Consider the following 18,078-nt stretch of genomic DNA (forward strand, 5'->3'; position numbering starts at 1 on the left):
TGTAAATCAACATCATTATTTGTTCGACTTATTCTACCACTCGAACATCTTCTTACATTCTATGTATTTAATTAATGTTGAATACCAAAGACTTATCTTTCTAAAAAAGTATAGTTTGTATTTGTGTCATATTAAGTTTAAGTAAAATAAGGGACCAAACGTTGTGTACTGGGGTACTACTGTCCTGATATATATATTAAGGAGACAAACTGTTTACATGTCAATTATGTGTAGTTTATATTTGTATCTGTTTACTCAAAAGAGATTGGGGCAATTGATTCTACATAAACAAAAGCAACAGTAGTTTACCCCCTGTTCAAAAGTCATAAATCGATTGAGAGAAAATAAAGTCGAGTTACAAAATGAAATATACATATTACAGTCTTTGTAATATATTCGTTAAAATTCGTGAGGAGGGTTTGAAGTACATGAGAGACCGTGATCATACAACATGTCTTATTTTCACGTAAAACTATCGTCTTGGGTAAAATTTCAGCCCAGGATAAACGTCGATTAAAGAAAAAAAATCAAAATCTATCCTTCATTTATCGGTCACACAAAAAGGTACTTAAATGAGCGTTAATTACGTAATCAATAGAGAGAAGGTTATACAGATATTTCTGATATCTATATGTGTCTTGCTTTATCTGATATTTAACACACTTGTGTACGTGTATTCTTACAGGTAAAATCAATCAGTATAGATAGAAAAGTTTAAATGTATGAAGATACACAACAACTACAATTGGTATGATGTTACAATCAGGTAGGAACAAGTAAAATTCTAAATTCTGAATTTCATAAGGCGTCATATCTGTTTTTCAATTGATCGCCCTTAAAATTAACTTTTTGAAATCTTCAATCCAGCAACAACAAAAGTACACGCAAAACCACAGCTGTAGACCAAACAGTACACAAAGTATGGCGGCCAATATATAAAAACGATAAACAAAGAAAACTTATAAACAACACAAACAAACGACAAAATTCACATCAATTAATTATAAGAATGATTTTGAATGGAACTAAAAGATATCAACACGTAAGTGTATGATGTCCTTGGTCGGATAACAAATCGAACATGATACTGCAAGTCAAACTACACATGGTCTGTTTTTATAGAAATAACCGCGGAAACAATTTATCTGGTAATAAGATTATATATGCGTTTCAATTTAGGATATACGTGTGCCTTTCCGCTTACATTAGTGTTCGTGTAAAGGGGTTTGCTCTTTTCAACCCTATATCTCAAGAGCTGCCTATATTTCCCTGGCACCTGAGTATATACTATTCCTATACAGTTTGACAATAAAAAAAAGTGGGCGAGTATATAAACTACTGCCAATGTACTTGGTGATTAAGAAAAAAAGCATGTACTAACAAACATATTTAAAAGGTGTCTTTATTACACTCTGAGTCTGTATAAAAATCTGATTCTAGTTCAAATGCAAGTGTAGAATCAAATATAAGTTTAATAAAAGACGTTTGATTATCTTTTTATTTTACTTCTTTCATTTGAACTATTTCAAAAGTACCTGCTTTTGTATTTGAAATGTCATCGTCATTAAAAAAAAAACCTTGACATTGGTTGTCATGTCATGTTTACGGATTCAAATATGAAAAAACATATCACCCGAATAGTTTCAGATTTTCCTTTTTACAAACTTGAAACACAACAACTGCTGATAGCTATATAGATAATCATCATTCAGAATACAATGCTTGTAAATGAAAAGGCAAAACTCAATACTATCATTTTGTTTTTGGCATCTTAGTAAAATTCTCTCAGACCATTAATTCAAATTTCTCCCTTTATTATTCATGAGTTTGTGTACTCCCAAAGTAAACATAGGTAATGAGTAATAAAGTATTCACAATAAGACAACGTCATGGAAAACGGCTATGCGTTTCGATAGATATATTTAGTTTTATTCATTTTATTCATTTAATTTTTAACCTGCAATAGACTTTACATTTAACATCAAAAATCAAAGAATTTCAAAGAGTGTTTGCAATTGTCTCAGCTTCTCACTTCTCAATTAGTGTTCAATATTACCCTATCACAATCAGCTGTCAAATTTGAGTCAACATCAGTTTACAGGTCTTCATCATGTTAAGACCGTATCAATTCATTTAAAAAAATGCAAATCAAGGTGAAAGGAAAATTTCATAAAAGGAGCAAGACCGGGCTTGTTATTGAGTAAAAAGTTCCTGTTATGCATGAATGACCTGTCATGCGAAACCAAACTATTCTATTTCGCTCAATTTTGAACTTTGATGCTACTTTTATTTGAATTTTTAATGTTTAAACCGCGTTAAAGTTAAAAACATGCACTTCTCAGTTTGATTTACTCTTAGCTAGGGTAATTGATCTTCTCAAAACCTCAATTCATGGTTTGGACTTTTAGTCGGTTTTTCACCAATTCATTTCGCTTAAAAATAAGTTTGAAGGAGTGTGGGACTTGTTTTGGCATTTCAGATAGAAATGAGGTTTTCAGTTCGCGTTATTTTACCACGAAACATATATTGTAGCTTTTTACATGTTTTAGCTTTAATTTTGGTTAATTCGAGAAAAGGGCCTTCTCCAAATATCAGCGTCATAATTTTTTTATTGAAACGGGTTGCATTTTTCTATTCTTTTTTGGCATGCATTGAAATATGGTATCGACATAATGGATGTACTGAGTTTTTTTTGTGATGAAATTTAATCACTGATAGCAAATCATCATTCAAAAAGTAAAATCACAACAATATTAAACTCTGAGGAAAATTCAAAACAAAAAATTCCTAATCAAATGGCAAAACCATCAATCAAAGGGATAACAACTTTCACATTTCTGACTTGGTACAGTAATTTTCTTATGTAGAGAATGGTTGATTAAACCTAGTTTTATAGCTAGCTTAACCTCTATATCCTTTTTTTTTCACGTAAAATCTACTTAAAATTACTAAAAAGTTAATTGTTTTTTTTTTTCAATTTTCAAAATGAAACTATTCAAACATATCTCAATTTTGAAGTTCAATTCAAAATATTATTGAAAATACCAATATTTTTTTTGTTAACTTCACGTGAAATTAGCATCCATGACTTCCGTGTAAGCTCATTTTAGGTATACTTCGCGTAAAATATTTCAACTCAATTTTACGTGAGAGGTATTTGAAATTCAAAAGATGAAAATTTACCCTTGTAGGACCCATAATTTTGTCTTGTTAAAATATTGTCATGGATTGACAGAAACCTAGTAGAATAACACCATAACTATGTTTTGTCATTATAACGATGTATTTACTGTTCATAGAGTACAGACCATTCAAACTTCATTTTATCGACATCGAACAGATATTTTTTCTCTTCCATCAGCATAGATTTTTACAATTACATTTTTTCTGTAGGTCATTAGGTTGTTTACCGATGAAGAAATGTCCAAATCATAAGAAATTTTGTCTAACATCAACTAAGACAAGCTATAATTGAAATGGCAAACAACGAAAGTGCATCATTCTGCGTCATTTGCCAAAGCAGGGACCTTAATAAATTAGCGGAAGAATACTGCCCACAATGTGAAGAGGTTCTTTGTGGAGATTGTCAACATCACCATAAGACATCGAAGTCGACAAAATCACATCAAACCATCCCTATAGAGAATTATAAAAAATTACCATCCTTTATCAATCAAATTACCCATAATTGTAAGGAGCATGATTGCTTTCTTGAATTTTATTGTAAATCTCATGAATCTTTTTGTTGTAAAGTTTGTTTGATATCAGGCCACAAGGAATGCAAGGAAACTATTTTCATTGAAGATTTTCTTAAGCCATTACCTGGGCACCAGTCAGCAGCTTTAGATAATATTGAAAAAGTTCTGCAAGATTTGCAAAGTAACATCTGTTCCGCTATAAAGGACAGAAATCGAAATTTGACTGAATTACGCGAACAGAAGCGGGTAATTGAAGAACAAATTAAAGAAAAGCGTAAAGAAATCAATAACCTTTTAGACAATTTAGAAGAAGAATTATTACAAAAGGTATCTATACATGAAAAGACAAACTGTCGGGAAATAGAAGAAATAATTACGAAATTAGAGGACGAAAAAGAAAAAGTAGACGAAATTCAAAAAGAGGTTGAATCCGTCAAAATGTTTGCTTCTAATCTGCAAATCTTCATGGGAACAAAGACATTCCAAGAAAGTATTTCAACCAATGAAATCAACGTCCAACAAGTCTATGACAACGGGAGCTTAAACAACGTCACAATGAAATGCACCTTTAGTGAAAAGCTAGAGGGGTTTATAAAACACATAAAAACATTTGGTGATGTAGAAATTGATAATAGTGAAAAACATATTTCTTTTTCATGGAAAGGTGACAAATCAGCACAAAATTCCAAACCGATGTCTGTGGCAAAATCGATTGAAAATATATACGTCCGGTTAGGAAGCAAGATTGATATAAATCATGACGGTATATCTGGATGTGCCATATCAGAAGCTGGAAACATGCTATTTCTACAAGCACATTGCAACAGAATGATGAAGTATGCGCCTAATGGTGAATTCATTTCAGAATCACGTATTAACCCGGAGGCAAACGGCATTGGGTATGACCTTGCAGTAATTAATTCTAATACGGTAGCTGTATCAAGTGGTGGAAACTCCCCTCAACAGATTTACTTGATTGATATGAATAGTACAAAAATAAGTAAAGTTTTTCAACTTGGCGACTGGTGTTGCGGTTTAAGCTACAACAACAATTCATTTATTTGTTGCACGCATAGGAATGGCATAAAAATATTTGAAAGGTCGCACGATAATTTGACTAATGTCCGGATACTGCCTAATGCACCTGGAATTGCGGATTATACCTATGTTACCTCTAATGAAAATCGTATTTTTCATACCAATTGGCGTGATGATTCTGTCGTATGCTACGATTTTAGTGGGCAGGTGCAATGGAAATATTGCGATTCTACGTTACTAAGGAAACCGTACGGCATCACATTAGATTCTAATTCGAATATTTATGTTGCTTGTTCTAACTCGAACAATGTAGTCGTGATATCTCCAGATGGAAAACAGGCGAAAGAGCTAATTGGAGCAAGTGCCGGAATTACAAGTCCTCGAGCCATTTTCTTTCATAAAACCAAACACGTACTTCTTGTTTCAAACTATAACAGAGCTGCTTTCATGTATGACGTTATATAAAACTTCTAACTACAATAAATCTTTTACTGCTAGAATCACATGTTACTTATTTAGAAAAACGACCAGATTACTAACATCTGCATTTGTGTAATTAATGCAATTGTGTCTTAAAAGACAAATACAGCGCCAGTTTTCATAAACAGTCCTTTCATGGTGTAAAATTCTGACAAACACAATGCTCGAATGAATGATTTAATGAACTCTTAGTTTAAAGGTGTTTTTTGTAAACCGACTTTCCATATCAAGGAAAATTATGATAGGAAATGAAAGGTCTTGAATATCATGTCACATGAGATAACTATATATACTCAATTTCCCAGTCACTACTGATATATTGCTACATAGAAATGAAATGTTCATAATTAAACTGCGGAAAGAATCTGAGTGTTTCTAAACCTTTTCTCACCATCCAATTCTATTTCGAGATGTAAGTCAAGATATTGGCCAGAATTTTCTGGGTTTATTGTATCCTTTATGTTATGTTCAATAACACAGATGCGTCCAATATAGTTCAAAAACGTTCAATTATTTAGTTGGAAGACAGCATCTAACTAACGGGAATGTGTGAAGTTATAGGATAATGCTAGTTTCTTTTTATTTTTTTTATTCTTCATTACAAACTTCTCGAGTCAGCCTGATAAAACTGTTCGTTTTCATGGGAATGCCATTTGCTTGTTGAAAAATTAACGTGTTCTCAACATAGAAAATTTGTTTTTAATCATGGCATCAAACATCTTGATAATTTTACTTAATTAGTAATATTTGGTTTAAATCTTAATAAATTTTAAACGATCAATAAAACAAAATACCCAGGAATGATATGTGGTGACTAGTGATCATAAACAAATAAATTCGTAAAAATGTTGATGTACAAAGAATCAAACTTCCAAATAACCTGGAATATTTTTAAGATCAATATATAATTGAGGTAGATGGCCCGATCAAGTCGTCTAAACTAAACTTAAAAGGTCAAGACTGGTCGAGAAAGGTCGAGACAGAGTCAAGACAGGTCGAGACAGAGTCAAGACAGGTCGAGACTGAGTCAAGACAGGTCGATATTTAGTCAAGACAAGTTGATCATTTATCAAGACTGTTTCAGACTATACCAACATTATCAAATACTGAATCAGACTTATTAAGTAAAGTCGAGATTAAAGTCGAGTATAGTTAAGTACAGTTAAGTACAATCTAATTAAAAACCGATCTCTCATCGCTCCCGTTTTCTGATATGTCGCGTGGGAGATCTAACGAAACCGCTTTGAGGTCACATGTGAGTGACCTCGCAGGTGTGTCTTTTTCGACCGATGCAAATGAGTCTTCGACGATCTTGAAAGTTTATCGTGAGTTAAACATGTTACAGTGATGTAACTCATTTTATTTACGAAGAAATCGTCAGTTCAAAGAATTTATAAACTTTTTTGGTGGCTGATTGATAGGTCGTCAAGTCATTTACATATCATTATAAATTCATAACTTCTCGTTCACTCATATGTGACCTCAAAGCAGTTTCGTTAGATCTCCTACGCGACATATCAGAAAACGGGAGCGATGAGAGATTGTTTTTTAATTAGATTGAGTTAAGTACTGTCGAGGTTATGTTGAGTCTTAATAGGTAAAATATGTGCTCGACTCTACAGGTTGAGCACAAAATATGGTCTTTTCAGACTCTAAGCTGTTTGTAGTGCCGTGCATTAACAAAAAGACATAAACTTCTGTAATTTCAATAAAGAGCTGCGCTATAAGCACAAAATACGCCCGTTGCCCTGTAAGCTTGTCTTTATGCTTTAATGGATTTGTTTTTTTGTATATTAATTAGGCTTTTAGTTTTCTCATTTGAATTGTTTTACTTTTGTAATTTCATGGTCTTTTATAGCTCACTGTGCGATATGGGCTTAGCTCATTGTTGAAGGCAATACGATGACCTTAAGTTGTTAATTTTCTTTAAATGTTTGAAAGGTAGCTTAAGTCAACAGATACAAACAATTTACCAAAATTTCATAAAATTTTATGAAAATGTTTATGAGTGATTTTCCGAAAACTGGAAAATCCCCCTTTTTTAAGCATAAAAATTCATAACACGGAAACGTAAAATCTGAAATTTATCAAAAATTTAAAGGAAATATACGTCAATAGATATAAACAATTCACCAAAGTTTCATTAAAGTTGATGGAAGCATTTTTGAGTTATTGTACGAAAAATGGAAAATCTCCCTTTTTTTAAGGATCGAACTTCATAATATGGAAACAAAAATCTGAAATCTATAAAAAAAAAAACGAAAGGGAGCTTACGTCAATAGATATAAACAATGCAACAAAGTTTCATCAAAGTTGGTTGAAGCGTTTTTTAGTATTTGTCCGAAGTGGGGACGACGCACGGACAGACAACAGTAAACCATAATACGTCCCGTCTTAGACGGGCATTGAAAAATTGACTTTGAAAAAAAAGAGAATTGGTATACTGAAGCGATATTTTGGATTTCTGTTAAAAAAGAACCTTAACCCGGACAATGCCTATGAAAAATAAATACAGAAAAACGATTAACACTATTTGACCTGAGAGGACCTCAAGAGCATATCAAATGCGTCAATATCAAGTTTACTCTTTTGAATTTGGAAGCTTAATTTCGAAAAACATTCCAAAGTTTTCTATGAAAAAATTGAAATATGCTTCATAAAAATATGATTTGAATCTTATGTTCTAATTTCACGAACTGAAAGAATTTAGGTGCTAAATCTCTCTAGAGTTTTCTGGTATAGCATACATATATGAACACATTCAGACATGTACCTTAATACAATAAAGACATATACTATAAAGCTAAATATATAGTTAGGTTCTGTTAGGCGCAATGCCCGTCTCAATTTTAACTACAATTTCCAGAGATCACAATATTTTATCAGACGTAATTTTCAAACAGTTCATCATTTGAATACTGAAACCTACTTTAAATACTCGTTTATACACTCACTGGTATTACGACTATCCCAATATGGCGACGGCAAATATAGGTTAAATCTTTACAGTCATTTTTCAATGTAGCATGTTTTTGTCAATAGTCACTTAGCTGAACGACGCCTACGGGTACAGGAGTTTTTTGCTACATTGAAGACCCATTGTTGGCCTTCGACTGTTGTCTGCTCTATGGTCGGGTTGTTGTCGCTTTGACACATTCCCCATTTCCTTTCTCAATTTTATTTTCTATGCCATTACATCACATTTGAATCGTAACCGTGCACTGGTATTGTTCAAGCGCTTTGAAAATTACCGTTGAAAAATTCGGGATGACGTAATGGTATAGCAAAACCTTGCAGCTGAGTAACTATGGACAAAACCATGCTACATTTAAGAAAAATGACCGTAAAGATTTTACCTATATCTGCCGTCGCCATATTGGGATATTCGTAATTCAAGCTACGGTTAACACTCTTATACCAGTGATACTTGTCACAGGTAAAATCTGTCATCAACTATAGTGTGGATTTAATCTGTGCAGTTACAAAACAGCTTTAAGTCCGAGGATTTAACAATCAGGTAAGAAAGGAGAAAATAATGGTACTTAATTTGAAAATATGTTATATTTGTGTGTTTTAAATGGTTTGCATCAAGTCAAATTTTTCCATACTTACCAGCCAACAAAAAGAAAACTACTCACACACTAAACAAGTACACATATTTTGAAGGCATTCAAAATAAAACTGACGCATTAGTGCTTGATCAAGCAAATGTCATCTTAGTAAATAAAAAACAGTCATAAATTTCTGTTTTATCGTCATAAATCGATTTTACGACAACAAATACGGGTCACACATCAATTTGATTGATATGAGAAGATGTGGTATGAGTGCTAATGGGACAATTCTTTATCCAATTCATAATTTTTGAAGGTAGACCATCAAAGGTCACATGATGGAAAACACTTATTAAGTACACACGTACGAGTATGCTAATCATGACATTTTTAAGATTAGACTTGTGTATTATTTCTATATTTAGGTCTTTCCACTTTTCGTGGAAAGACCTTTTGTTTTTCTTCTGATTATTATTTTTTTTTTTTTTTTCTTCTGCCGTCTGATATGCTTTTTTGTCTTACAACATATCGAATGGATTTTTTTGCCAGTGATGTTGTACAGTAATGGGGGTTTCAAAACTCACCCTGTGTGACCGAACACCTATTCTTATAGGAGTTATCTCCCCACGTCCCCTTTTTCTTGTTATCACTATATCTTTAAAACCGTAAAAGACTTTTGCAAGCTGTTTTCACCAAATTGTTCGTCTACTCTTGACAATGATTTGGTTTATTTTGACTTCAGTGATCGGAAGACATCTTATGGGAGTTATTTCCCTTTGAAAATTTAAGATAGACGATTAGTTGGATCAATTCATACGTTATAAGTCGTAGAGGCCTACAGTCTTTTGATATGAAGTCCTTTGTCCATTTGAAGGAAATTGAGGTCAAGGTCAAAGGTCAAGGTCATGTTCTAAATTTTGAATTTGCTTGTTATCGTTATACCACAGAAACTGTGACAGTAAATGATATGATGTGTTTGCCAAATAACTGTTTATAATAACACTCTAAGACATAAGCCCGGATTTCCAATTATTTTTCTATAAATTTATCTCAGCATGTTATCAGTAATCAATTAGATATAAATTATGTGGACACACTTTCTTAGAGGTTCACTAATTATAACCAGATGTTGATCACAAAACGATAAGCTATAAATTTATATTTCTCGGTCTATTTCTTTTCTCCTAGCTTCATTGTATTTCTGAACAATAAATTTGAAAAAAAAAAAATATATATACTAAAAAAAAATATTTATACATTAAAAATATTAATATGCATGTTTAGTTTATCGGATGTAATGGACAACTTTCCCTGCATTTATATGAAATAATTTTGTTCCTTAACTTTTATTCTATATTTTATTAACCTAAATAACTTTGATTTCTTTCAAACTGATGTGAAATCAGGGGAAATTAAAAAAATACTATAAATGATTAGCCTAACGTTGAAAAATGATCTGGTCTGTGCCAAAAATAAATAAATAATAAATATATATTTTATTTGAGTGTCACACATCGATTGATACAGTACATATATACAGGTAAATTAAGTAACATCTTTCAAATTCAATCAATGCCCAGCCAAACATTTGACTTATGAGACACTTTAAAAGCATACATGTACATATTTACAATAAACTGCATGTTAAATTTGTATAAAATATTTCTAGAGTTAAAAATCTAATAAATTACTTTTTCAAAATCGCTTTCAAAAAAAACTATTTGTAAAAATATAAAATGATAGTACTAATTATATGAATAGATATTGGCTAAAAGACAACTTTTTAAGCCCTCCCCCTTTTATCTAAATCTGGTATTTTTCTTAATTTTTTTATCAATTTCGATTAAATTCACGTTTTTTTCTATATTATATTAAAATAAACATGCTCAAACTAATTTTTATTTGCTACTTGCTTTTAAATCTAAGTTAACTGTATACAGCTAAAAATTAACAGTAAAAAAAACATTTTTTAGATTCTTAAACTAGCCTGGATTTTTAACAAACTTCAGGACAGAAGCTTTTGACAATCAAAAGATAGTATCAAGAGAAATATTTTTTTTTCATCTTTTTTGTTGAGTGTGTGTCAGATTAACAGCAAAAGTAGGCGAGACACTGGGTTCTGCGGAACCCTTACAAATTTTATTAAAAAAAATCAATTTGATTACCAGAAAACGAAAAAAAAACAATTAAATCTCCAGATGACAATCCCCCTTTTTTCTTCAAAACAATAGAGTGTGTTAATCAATGTGTTCTCTTCTTTTCTATCATACCAATAATTGTTTTACAACATCAGTTTTATGTCATCTTTTTTTAAACGTGTGTAACATTTGCCACTGTGCCAAACAAGTAACATATTACATACTATAAATTACAATAAAACCTTAATCACTTTAAAATATTAACATAAATTATAATATAATTACTGTACCGGTAATAGTGTTTTTATTTCAACTTCTGATGTATAACTTTGGCATTATCAAACTTATTTTTTTATTCAATTTCTATATCAATATTCACTAGGAATCACACATTTGTAACTGTACTGAAAATGATATATATTAAGTAATATAATATGTATGTGACCAGTTATTTAGGGGATTAAGATCAACAAACCCAGCATGATGCATGGTCTGGGGTAATTGGCATCAGCATGGTGTCTGATAAGACCACAGCTACAAAGTAGCTGGAAATTCGGGCTTATGTCTTAGAGTGATAAGGCGCAACTTCAACCTATTTCAGTCAAAGTGTTCTGGTTAACTCTTATAGGAGTTTTCTCCCCTTATGTATTTCAAATCAGTATTTCTCCACAACCATACAAGTGATTGACTTCCGGTCTTCAGTTTTGTGTTCACTGAACTATGACCTTGAAATTGAGATCAAGGTCGAAGGTCAAGGTCATGTTGTAAATTTTGAATTTTGCTTGTTATTGTTATTCAAAAGAAACTATTACAGTAAATGATATGATTTGTTTTCCAAATTGCTGTTTACAAAAAGGCGCAACTTTAATATATTTCAGTCAAAGTGTTTTGTATTTCTCCACAACCATACAAATGATTGACCTGGGGTCTTTTGAATTGAGATCACTGACCTATGACCTTGAAATTGAGGTCAAGATCAAAGGTTAATTTGACATTCTAGATTTTGACCTTTGCTAAAAATTATTTCAAGTCTTCTGTATATACCTATTAGTCTTATTTTTTATATCAATTTGAAGAACCAAATAACATCAACAAGGAGTGACATTTTCTAACATCGTTCTTTAAATTTCATTCTTATTATCGAGGTGGAAAGACCTTCAATTGTTCTCTGAAAAATTGGTTTTTAATTATTTATATATGTTGTTGATTATACGTGTAAATTGATAAAATATATAATTTAATTTATCTGGTGACTTATAGTAATAAATGATTTGATCTTTAATGTGGGTATGCATTTTACAACAATATTTGTATGTCGCAGCTGGCCCTTTCCTTGTTCATTAGGTCTTTTCGTGGAAAGACCTTTTGTTTTTCTTCTGATTTTGGCCAATGATGTTGTACAGTAATGGGGGTTTCAAAACTCACCCTGTGTGACCGAACACTTATTCTTGTAGGAGTTATCCCCCGTGTCCCCCTTTTCTAGTTATCGCTATATCTCTAAAACGGTAAAAGATTTTAACAAACTGTTTTCACCAAATTGTTTGTCGACTCTTAAGAATGATTTGGTTAATTTAGACTGGAGTGATCGGAAAACATCTTATGGGAGTTATTTCGCTTTGAAAGTTTAAGATAGGCGATATGTTGGATAAATTCATACGGTATAAGTCGTAGAGGCCTACAGTCTTTTCATATGTAGTCCTTTGTCCATTTGAAGGAAATTGAGGCCAAGGTCAAAAGTCAAGGTCATGTTATAAATTTTGAATTTTGTTATCGTTATTCAAAAGAAACTGTTACAGTTAATGATATGATGTGTTTGCCAAATAACTGTTTACAATAAGGCGCAACTTCAACGTATTTCAGTCAAAGGGTTTTGGTTAACCCTTTTAGCAGTTTTCTCCCCTTATGTATTTGAAATCAGTATTTCTCCACAACCATACAAGTGATTCACCTTATTGAGGTGGAAAGACCTTCAATTGATCTCTGAACAATTGGTTTTTAATTAGTTTATGTATTTCGTTTGTTTTTACTAAGATGATTGATTTAATGGTCTAAAGATGTTACCATTACATTATTGTAACAGATTTCACAAACAAGGTACCCTGGTATATTAATATTTGTAAGAACATGGTGTCTTAAAGATACGTTTTACTTTATAATTGTTAGTTAGTTTATGTAGTTCTATGACAAGTAGAAAACAAGGTAAATAGGGCCAGCATGAAACATATTTGATTTTCTTGTGAAATACTATATAGATAGAAACAAGAACACGTCGAATAAGTAATACTAGTACATGTAATGTGCAGATTAAATCATAATTGTATATGTATTACTTTCCACTTCTTGCAGTATCTGCTTCAAAACGTTGACGAAAAAGCCGAATTTATATTTCTGTTTATAAAACAATATGCATTTTACAGTGAGAAATGAAAGAATATTACAAAATAAAATAGGAACTAAGAATGTTCACTCAAAGAAACACAACTGTACAAAATGTGTAGGTGAATAAATTTTGAACATATAATGACCACTTGGTGTAAAAGTAAAAACTCAGTCCAAAACAAACAGATATAATTTTCGTTTATATTCAAAATAATAATAAAAAACAATGATTTAGGTGCCGAATTTCTATCTATGTAAAAAAGTAAAATTATGTTATCTAGTTTATATGTCATGATGACTTTATGAAAACACCTCCATGCGTTTTATTGAAATATACATAGATTTTGCAAAACGGTTTTCACACGCAATATAAGTTGGCATGGGAAATTAAACTTAAAGATGTCACTTGATCTTTTTCTGTGAGAGCAAACCTTCTCAATTTTCAAGAGGCATTTGTTATTCCCTATTCACAAGTTTAAGAATGTGTTCAAATGTAGACATTCATTAATTTATCGATTTAAAATATCTTCACCACAAAAAAAGTTGCGGTAACTGCATCAACCCAAAGTAGTGCGTCTCAAACGTTGCCATGTAAATCAGAATCCGAAATTTGTGCGATGTTTGTACTGGTAGTAGATTTTTGGACACATAGTAGGCTCATATAAAACTTTTTTTTATTACAGATCAGCCTCTTCAGTTTCATTCAAGGAACCAAAACATAAATCAGTGCTCTTAAATTCATATTTGAATATATTAATTTTTCTTCTTAAGGTTGAACAAGAGGATTGCTGACTATAACAAGTATTTTTAAAAACCATAAAAGCAATCTAGCTATGATAGATATGTCCGTCAACGAAAGTTCACAATTCTGTGACGTTTGCCTAAATAGAGACCTCAATAAAACAGCGGAAGAATACTGTCCACAGTGTGAAGAGGTTCTATGTCGTGAATGTAGGGACCATCACAAAATATCGAGATCGTCAAAATCGCATAAGACAGTCACGGTAGACAAATATAACAGATTACCATCCTTCATCAAGAGAATAAAACATAACTGTGAGGAACATGACTTCGTCCTTGAATTCTTTTGTAAATCTCACGACTCTCTTTGTTGCAAAATATGTTCGATATCAGCTCACAAGGAATGCAAGGAAATTATTTTCATAGAAGATTTTCTTACGCCTTCAAAAGGACAACCAACAGTAGTTTTGGATAACATTGAAAAAGTTCTGAAAAATCTGGACAGTAACATTTCTTCTGCTATAAAAGACAGAAATCGAAATTTGACTGATTTACGCGAACAGCAGCGGGTGATTGCAAAACTAATTAAGGAAAAGCGTCAAGAAATTAATACACTGTTAGACAATTTTGAAGAGGCCTTACTAGAAAAGGCATCTGCACTTGAAAAAGAATACAGTCAAAAAATAGAGGACGCAATTGCAAAATTAAATGAGGAAAAGCAGAAAGTAGACGAAATTAAAAACGACATCGAATCTGTAAAATCCTATGCAACAAATTTGCAAATCTTTATAGGATCAAAGTCATTCGAGGAAAATGTCTCAACCAATGAACTCAATGTTCACAAATTGTATGACGATGGTAGCTTAAACGATGTGATAATCGAATGTACATTCAATGAAAAGCTAGAGCAGTTTATAAAAGAGATAAATATATTTGGTGATATGAAGGTACACAGCAGTGAAAAACATGTTTCTTTTTCATGGAAAGGTGATACATCAGCACAAATTTATCAACCTATCTCGGGAGCAAAATCGGTTGAAAATATTAGTGTCAAAATTGTGCGTAAGATTTACATTGGTCGTAATGAGCTTTCTGGATGCGTCATGTCAGAATCTGGAAACATGTTATTCCTTATTGCACACAAAAATAGTCTGATGAAATATTCGTCTAATGGTGAATTTCATTCCAAGTTGCATATCAACACTGCGCCTTCCGACATTGGATATGACCTTGCAGTGGTCGATTCCAATACGATAGCTGTTTCAACTGGTGGACATAATCCAAACAAGATTTATTTGATCGATATAAATAATGCAGAAATACGTCAAAATGTTGAGTTAGAGGACTTCTGTTATGGTATAAGCTATCACAATGGATCACTTATTTGCTGCACATATGACCAAGGCATACAAATATTTGACAATCCAAAAAAGTTTACTAGAATACAGATACTACCTACTGCACCCAGATTATTAAAACACACCTACGTTACTTCAAATGGAAATTTTCTTTTTCATTCCAACTGTCATGATAATTCTGTCATATGTTACAATTACAATGGACAGGTACAATGGAAATATTCCAATTCATTACTCCGAACACCATACGGCATTACCTTAGATTCAAATTCGAACATTTATGTTGCTGGTTTTGATTCAAACAATATCGTAGTGATATCCAAAGATGGAAAGCAGGCCAAAGAACTTATTGGAGGTAGTGACGGTATTTCAAATCCACGCGCCATTCATTTTGATAAAAACAAAAACTTACTTCTTGTAACAAACTACAAGCAAGTAGCATTCCTATATGATGTTACATAAAACTGCCCTTCTAGGAGTACATATTCCTTAACTTGATAAATTGAACATATAGTGATAAAGATCTCTCTTTTTCAAACAACAAATTTAATTTACATTACCCCTTTCAAAAACCATTTCTTCTTTTTCTCAAATAACATATAAGGATAAACTTTGTACTTGTATGGTTTTATAAATATTTTGAAATGAGCGTCACTGATGAGTCTATGTAGACGAAACGCGCGTCTGGCGTTCTAAATTATAATCCTGGTACGTTGATAACTATTAATTAAAAGAAATAGGTTATGAATTTTAAAGTAAAGAAGTGATGTGGCTCAGTCGAAAAATGTTAAAAATTAGTATGTCTGAAGCCTTCAAACAGAATGTTAGAACTCCTGCAATATAATGTTTTCCATATTTATAGTTACAGATCATGAAGTTTTTAAATTAGTTTCATAGAACTTGTCCAAAAAGTCGTACACCACAGTAGCGATATTGTAAAAATATTATTAATAATGTGAAGGTGCGATTTTGCAAATTTGAAATTATCGTCTACAACGAAATAACTGTTTTCTTGTACCTTCAAGGTTGCATTTCAAACCTTTGTGTTCGCACATTAAATAAAACTTTTTAATACTTGTACTTTAACAAGCAAACTGACGGACAATATTTTCAAATTTTCATTTCATATATGTTCATTGTTGATTCAGGCAAACGAAACAAAATCGGTTAAATAAATAGAGATACCATTATCATTACATGATTAGCAAAATCAGAATATTAACAAGTAATGTTTATAGCTTGTTTCGAAGTTATATTCAGCAGAATGTCTGTCTATTAACTTGATGCATCAAAATATTCTCTTTATATGTTAACTTCTTTCGGTGCTAGAACTGAACGTTAAGTGACAATTTTTTCACGCATACTATATTATGCAAAATTAATACATTTTTCCATCTACACATTTTAATAACAGAAGCATTTTTTTGAAAATAAAGCTTAAAATGTTTAAATACATTTGCGAAAATGCTTAATTACAAAATGTCCAAATCTGAATTTTCCTATTGTAAAAAGTGTAAATTATGATATAAGATAATCCATGACGAGGTTCAATATTTAGGACAAGCACACTAAATGATAAATAATTATTTGATATCTCAATAACTATCAGTAGATTGACAAAACGTTCTTTTAAGACACAGTTTTTGGACAGAAACAGTATACTTATTACCTTTAGTGATAGACAATTTCAATATACAATATTCAAGCAAAATGCTGGATATGAAATTTCGTATTTATTTATACGGTGTGGTGTCGACTTTTTTATATAAAATTATGATATCAAGGTCTATCAAGGTCATCGGTCACTACTACTGTTAGAATAAGTACGACCGCTTAAATATCGATGAGTTGCTTTTCTTTTTTTTTAAATCAAGTTTGACAAAATCTTAATATCTTAGTTGTAGATTGAAACAATCTTAATATATTATAGTGTTGATGAAAATAACTAGAAAGTTAAATGTTTTGTTAGGTCTGAATAGATATTTTTATAATTTCAGATTTGCTATAAAAGAAGAACTATACGTTCGTATCGAAATACTTTCCTGTATGTTTAATCTCAGAAATAAAAATATGTTTCTCGAAAGAACATAAATAGCTTTTTATCATTTCTTTTTAACAAAATGAAGGATACGGAATATCTATCCATGACAAAAACAAATCGGTGTGTTCACAGTAAAAAACGCAAAAATGAAGTGCGTTCTAATTTCTGCTAGCGATCTCTACGTCACATTTTTGCATTTTCAAAATGGGCAGTTTATTTTCTAATTGTCTTACTCAAAAGAGAATGAAAGCTATTGCTTTATATAATAATTGTCATTTCAAAAACATGAAAATTTCTTCTCTTAGATAAATTATATGGTATTTTAGTATCAAGAATAGAGAAGTCATCAGTGGGAACTGATCTTCAAAGTATCGATTTTTTTAAAGTTATGTATACAACAGACATACTAAAACTCTTCCTGCAAGTTGGATTGGAAATTGAAGAGGTTAAGGATGGAAAAAATATGTATACGTTTTAAATAAATATAAATAATTGAAAAAATCGTAAAATCGACTTTTAAAATAACATGAATAATATATAACCAAACAATATATGTCATGTACTAACGAATCTGTAATGTTATTAAAGTATCATGAATCAGTAAGTCTTGTTGTATTCGTATGATTGTACTTGCTCTACTTTTAAAAATTG

At 31.4% G+C, this 18,078-nt stretch overlaps 2 protein-coding genes across 2 annotated transcripts; both read left to right on the forward strand.

Annotated features, from left to right (window-relative positions):
- The first annotated feature begins 3,404 nt into the window (after window positions 1–3,404).
- LOC134701262 (E3 ubiquitin-protein ligase TRIM71-like) lies at window positions 3,405–5,201 on the forward strand. The gene has a single exon (XM_063562389.1). It carries the CDS (start codon window positions 3,477–3,479, stop codon window positions 5,199–5,201), a length of 1,725 nt encoding a protein of 574 aa, XP_063418459.1. The 5' UTR covers window positions 3,405–3,476.
- An 8,919-nt stretch (window positions 5,202–14,120) lies between these two features.
- On the forward strand, window positions 14,121–15,848 carry LOC134701263 (uncharacterized). Its single transcript, XM_063562390.1, has one exon. It carries the CDS (start codon window positions 14,121–14,123, stop codon window positions 15,846–15,848), a length of 1,728 nt encoding a protein of 575 aa, XP_063418460.1.
- The last annotated feature ends 2,230 nt before the right edge of the window (window positions 15,849–18,078 follow it).

This window comes from Mytilus trossulus, unplaced genomic scaffold (genome assembly GCF_036588685.1).
Source record: "Mytilus trossulus isolate FHL-02 unplaced genomic scaffold, PNRI_Mtr1.1.1.hap1 h1tg000234l__unscaffolded, whole genome shotgun sequence".
Lineage (NCBI taxonomy): Eukaryota > Metazoa > Mollusca > Bivalvia > Mytilida > Mytilidae > Mytilus > Mytilus trossulus.

Coding starts and splice junctions, on each gene's coding strand:
- LOC134701263 (XM_063562390.1), top strand. CDS start 14,121: ATGATAGATATGTCCGTCAACGAAAGTTCACAATTCTGTGACGTTTGC.
- LOC134701262 (XM_063562389.1), top strand. CDS start 3,477: ATGGCAAACAACGAAAGTGCATCATTCTGCGTCATTTGCCAAAGCAGG.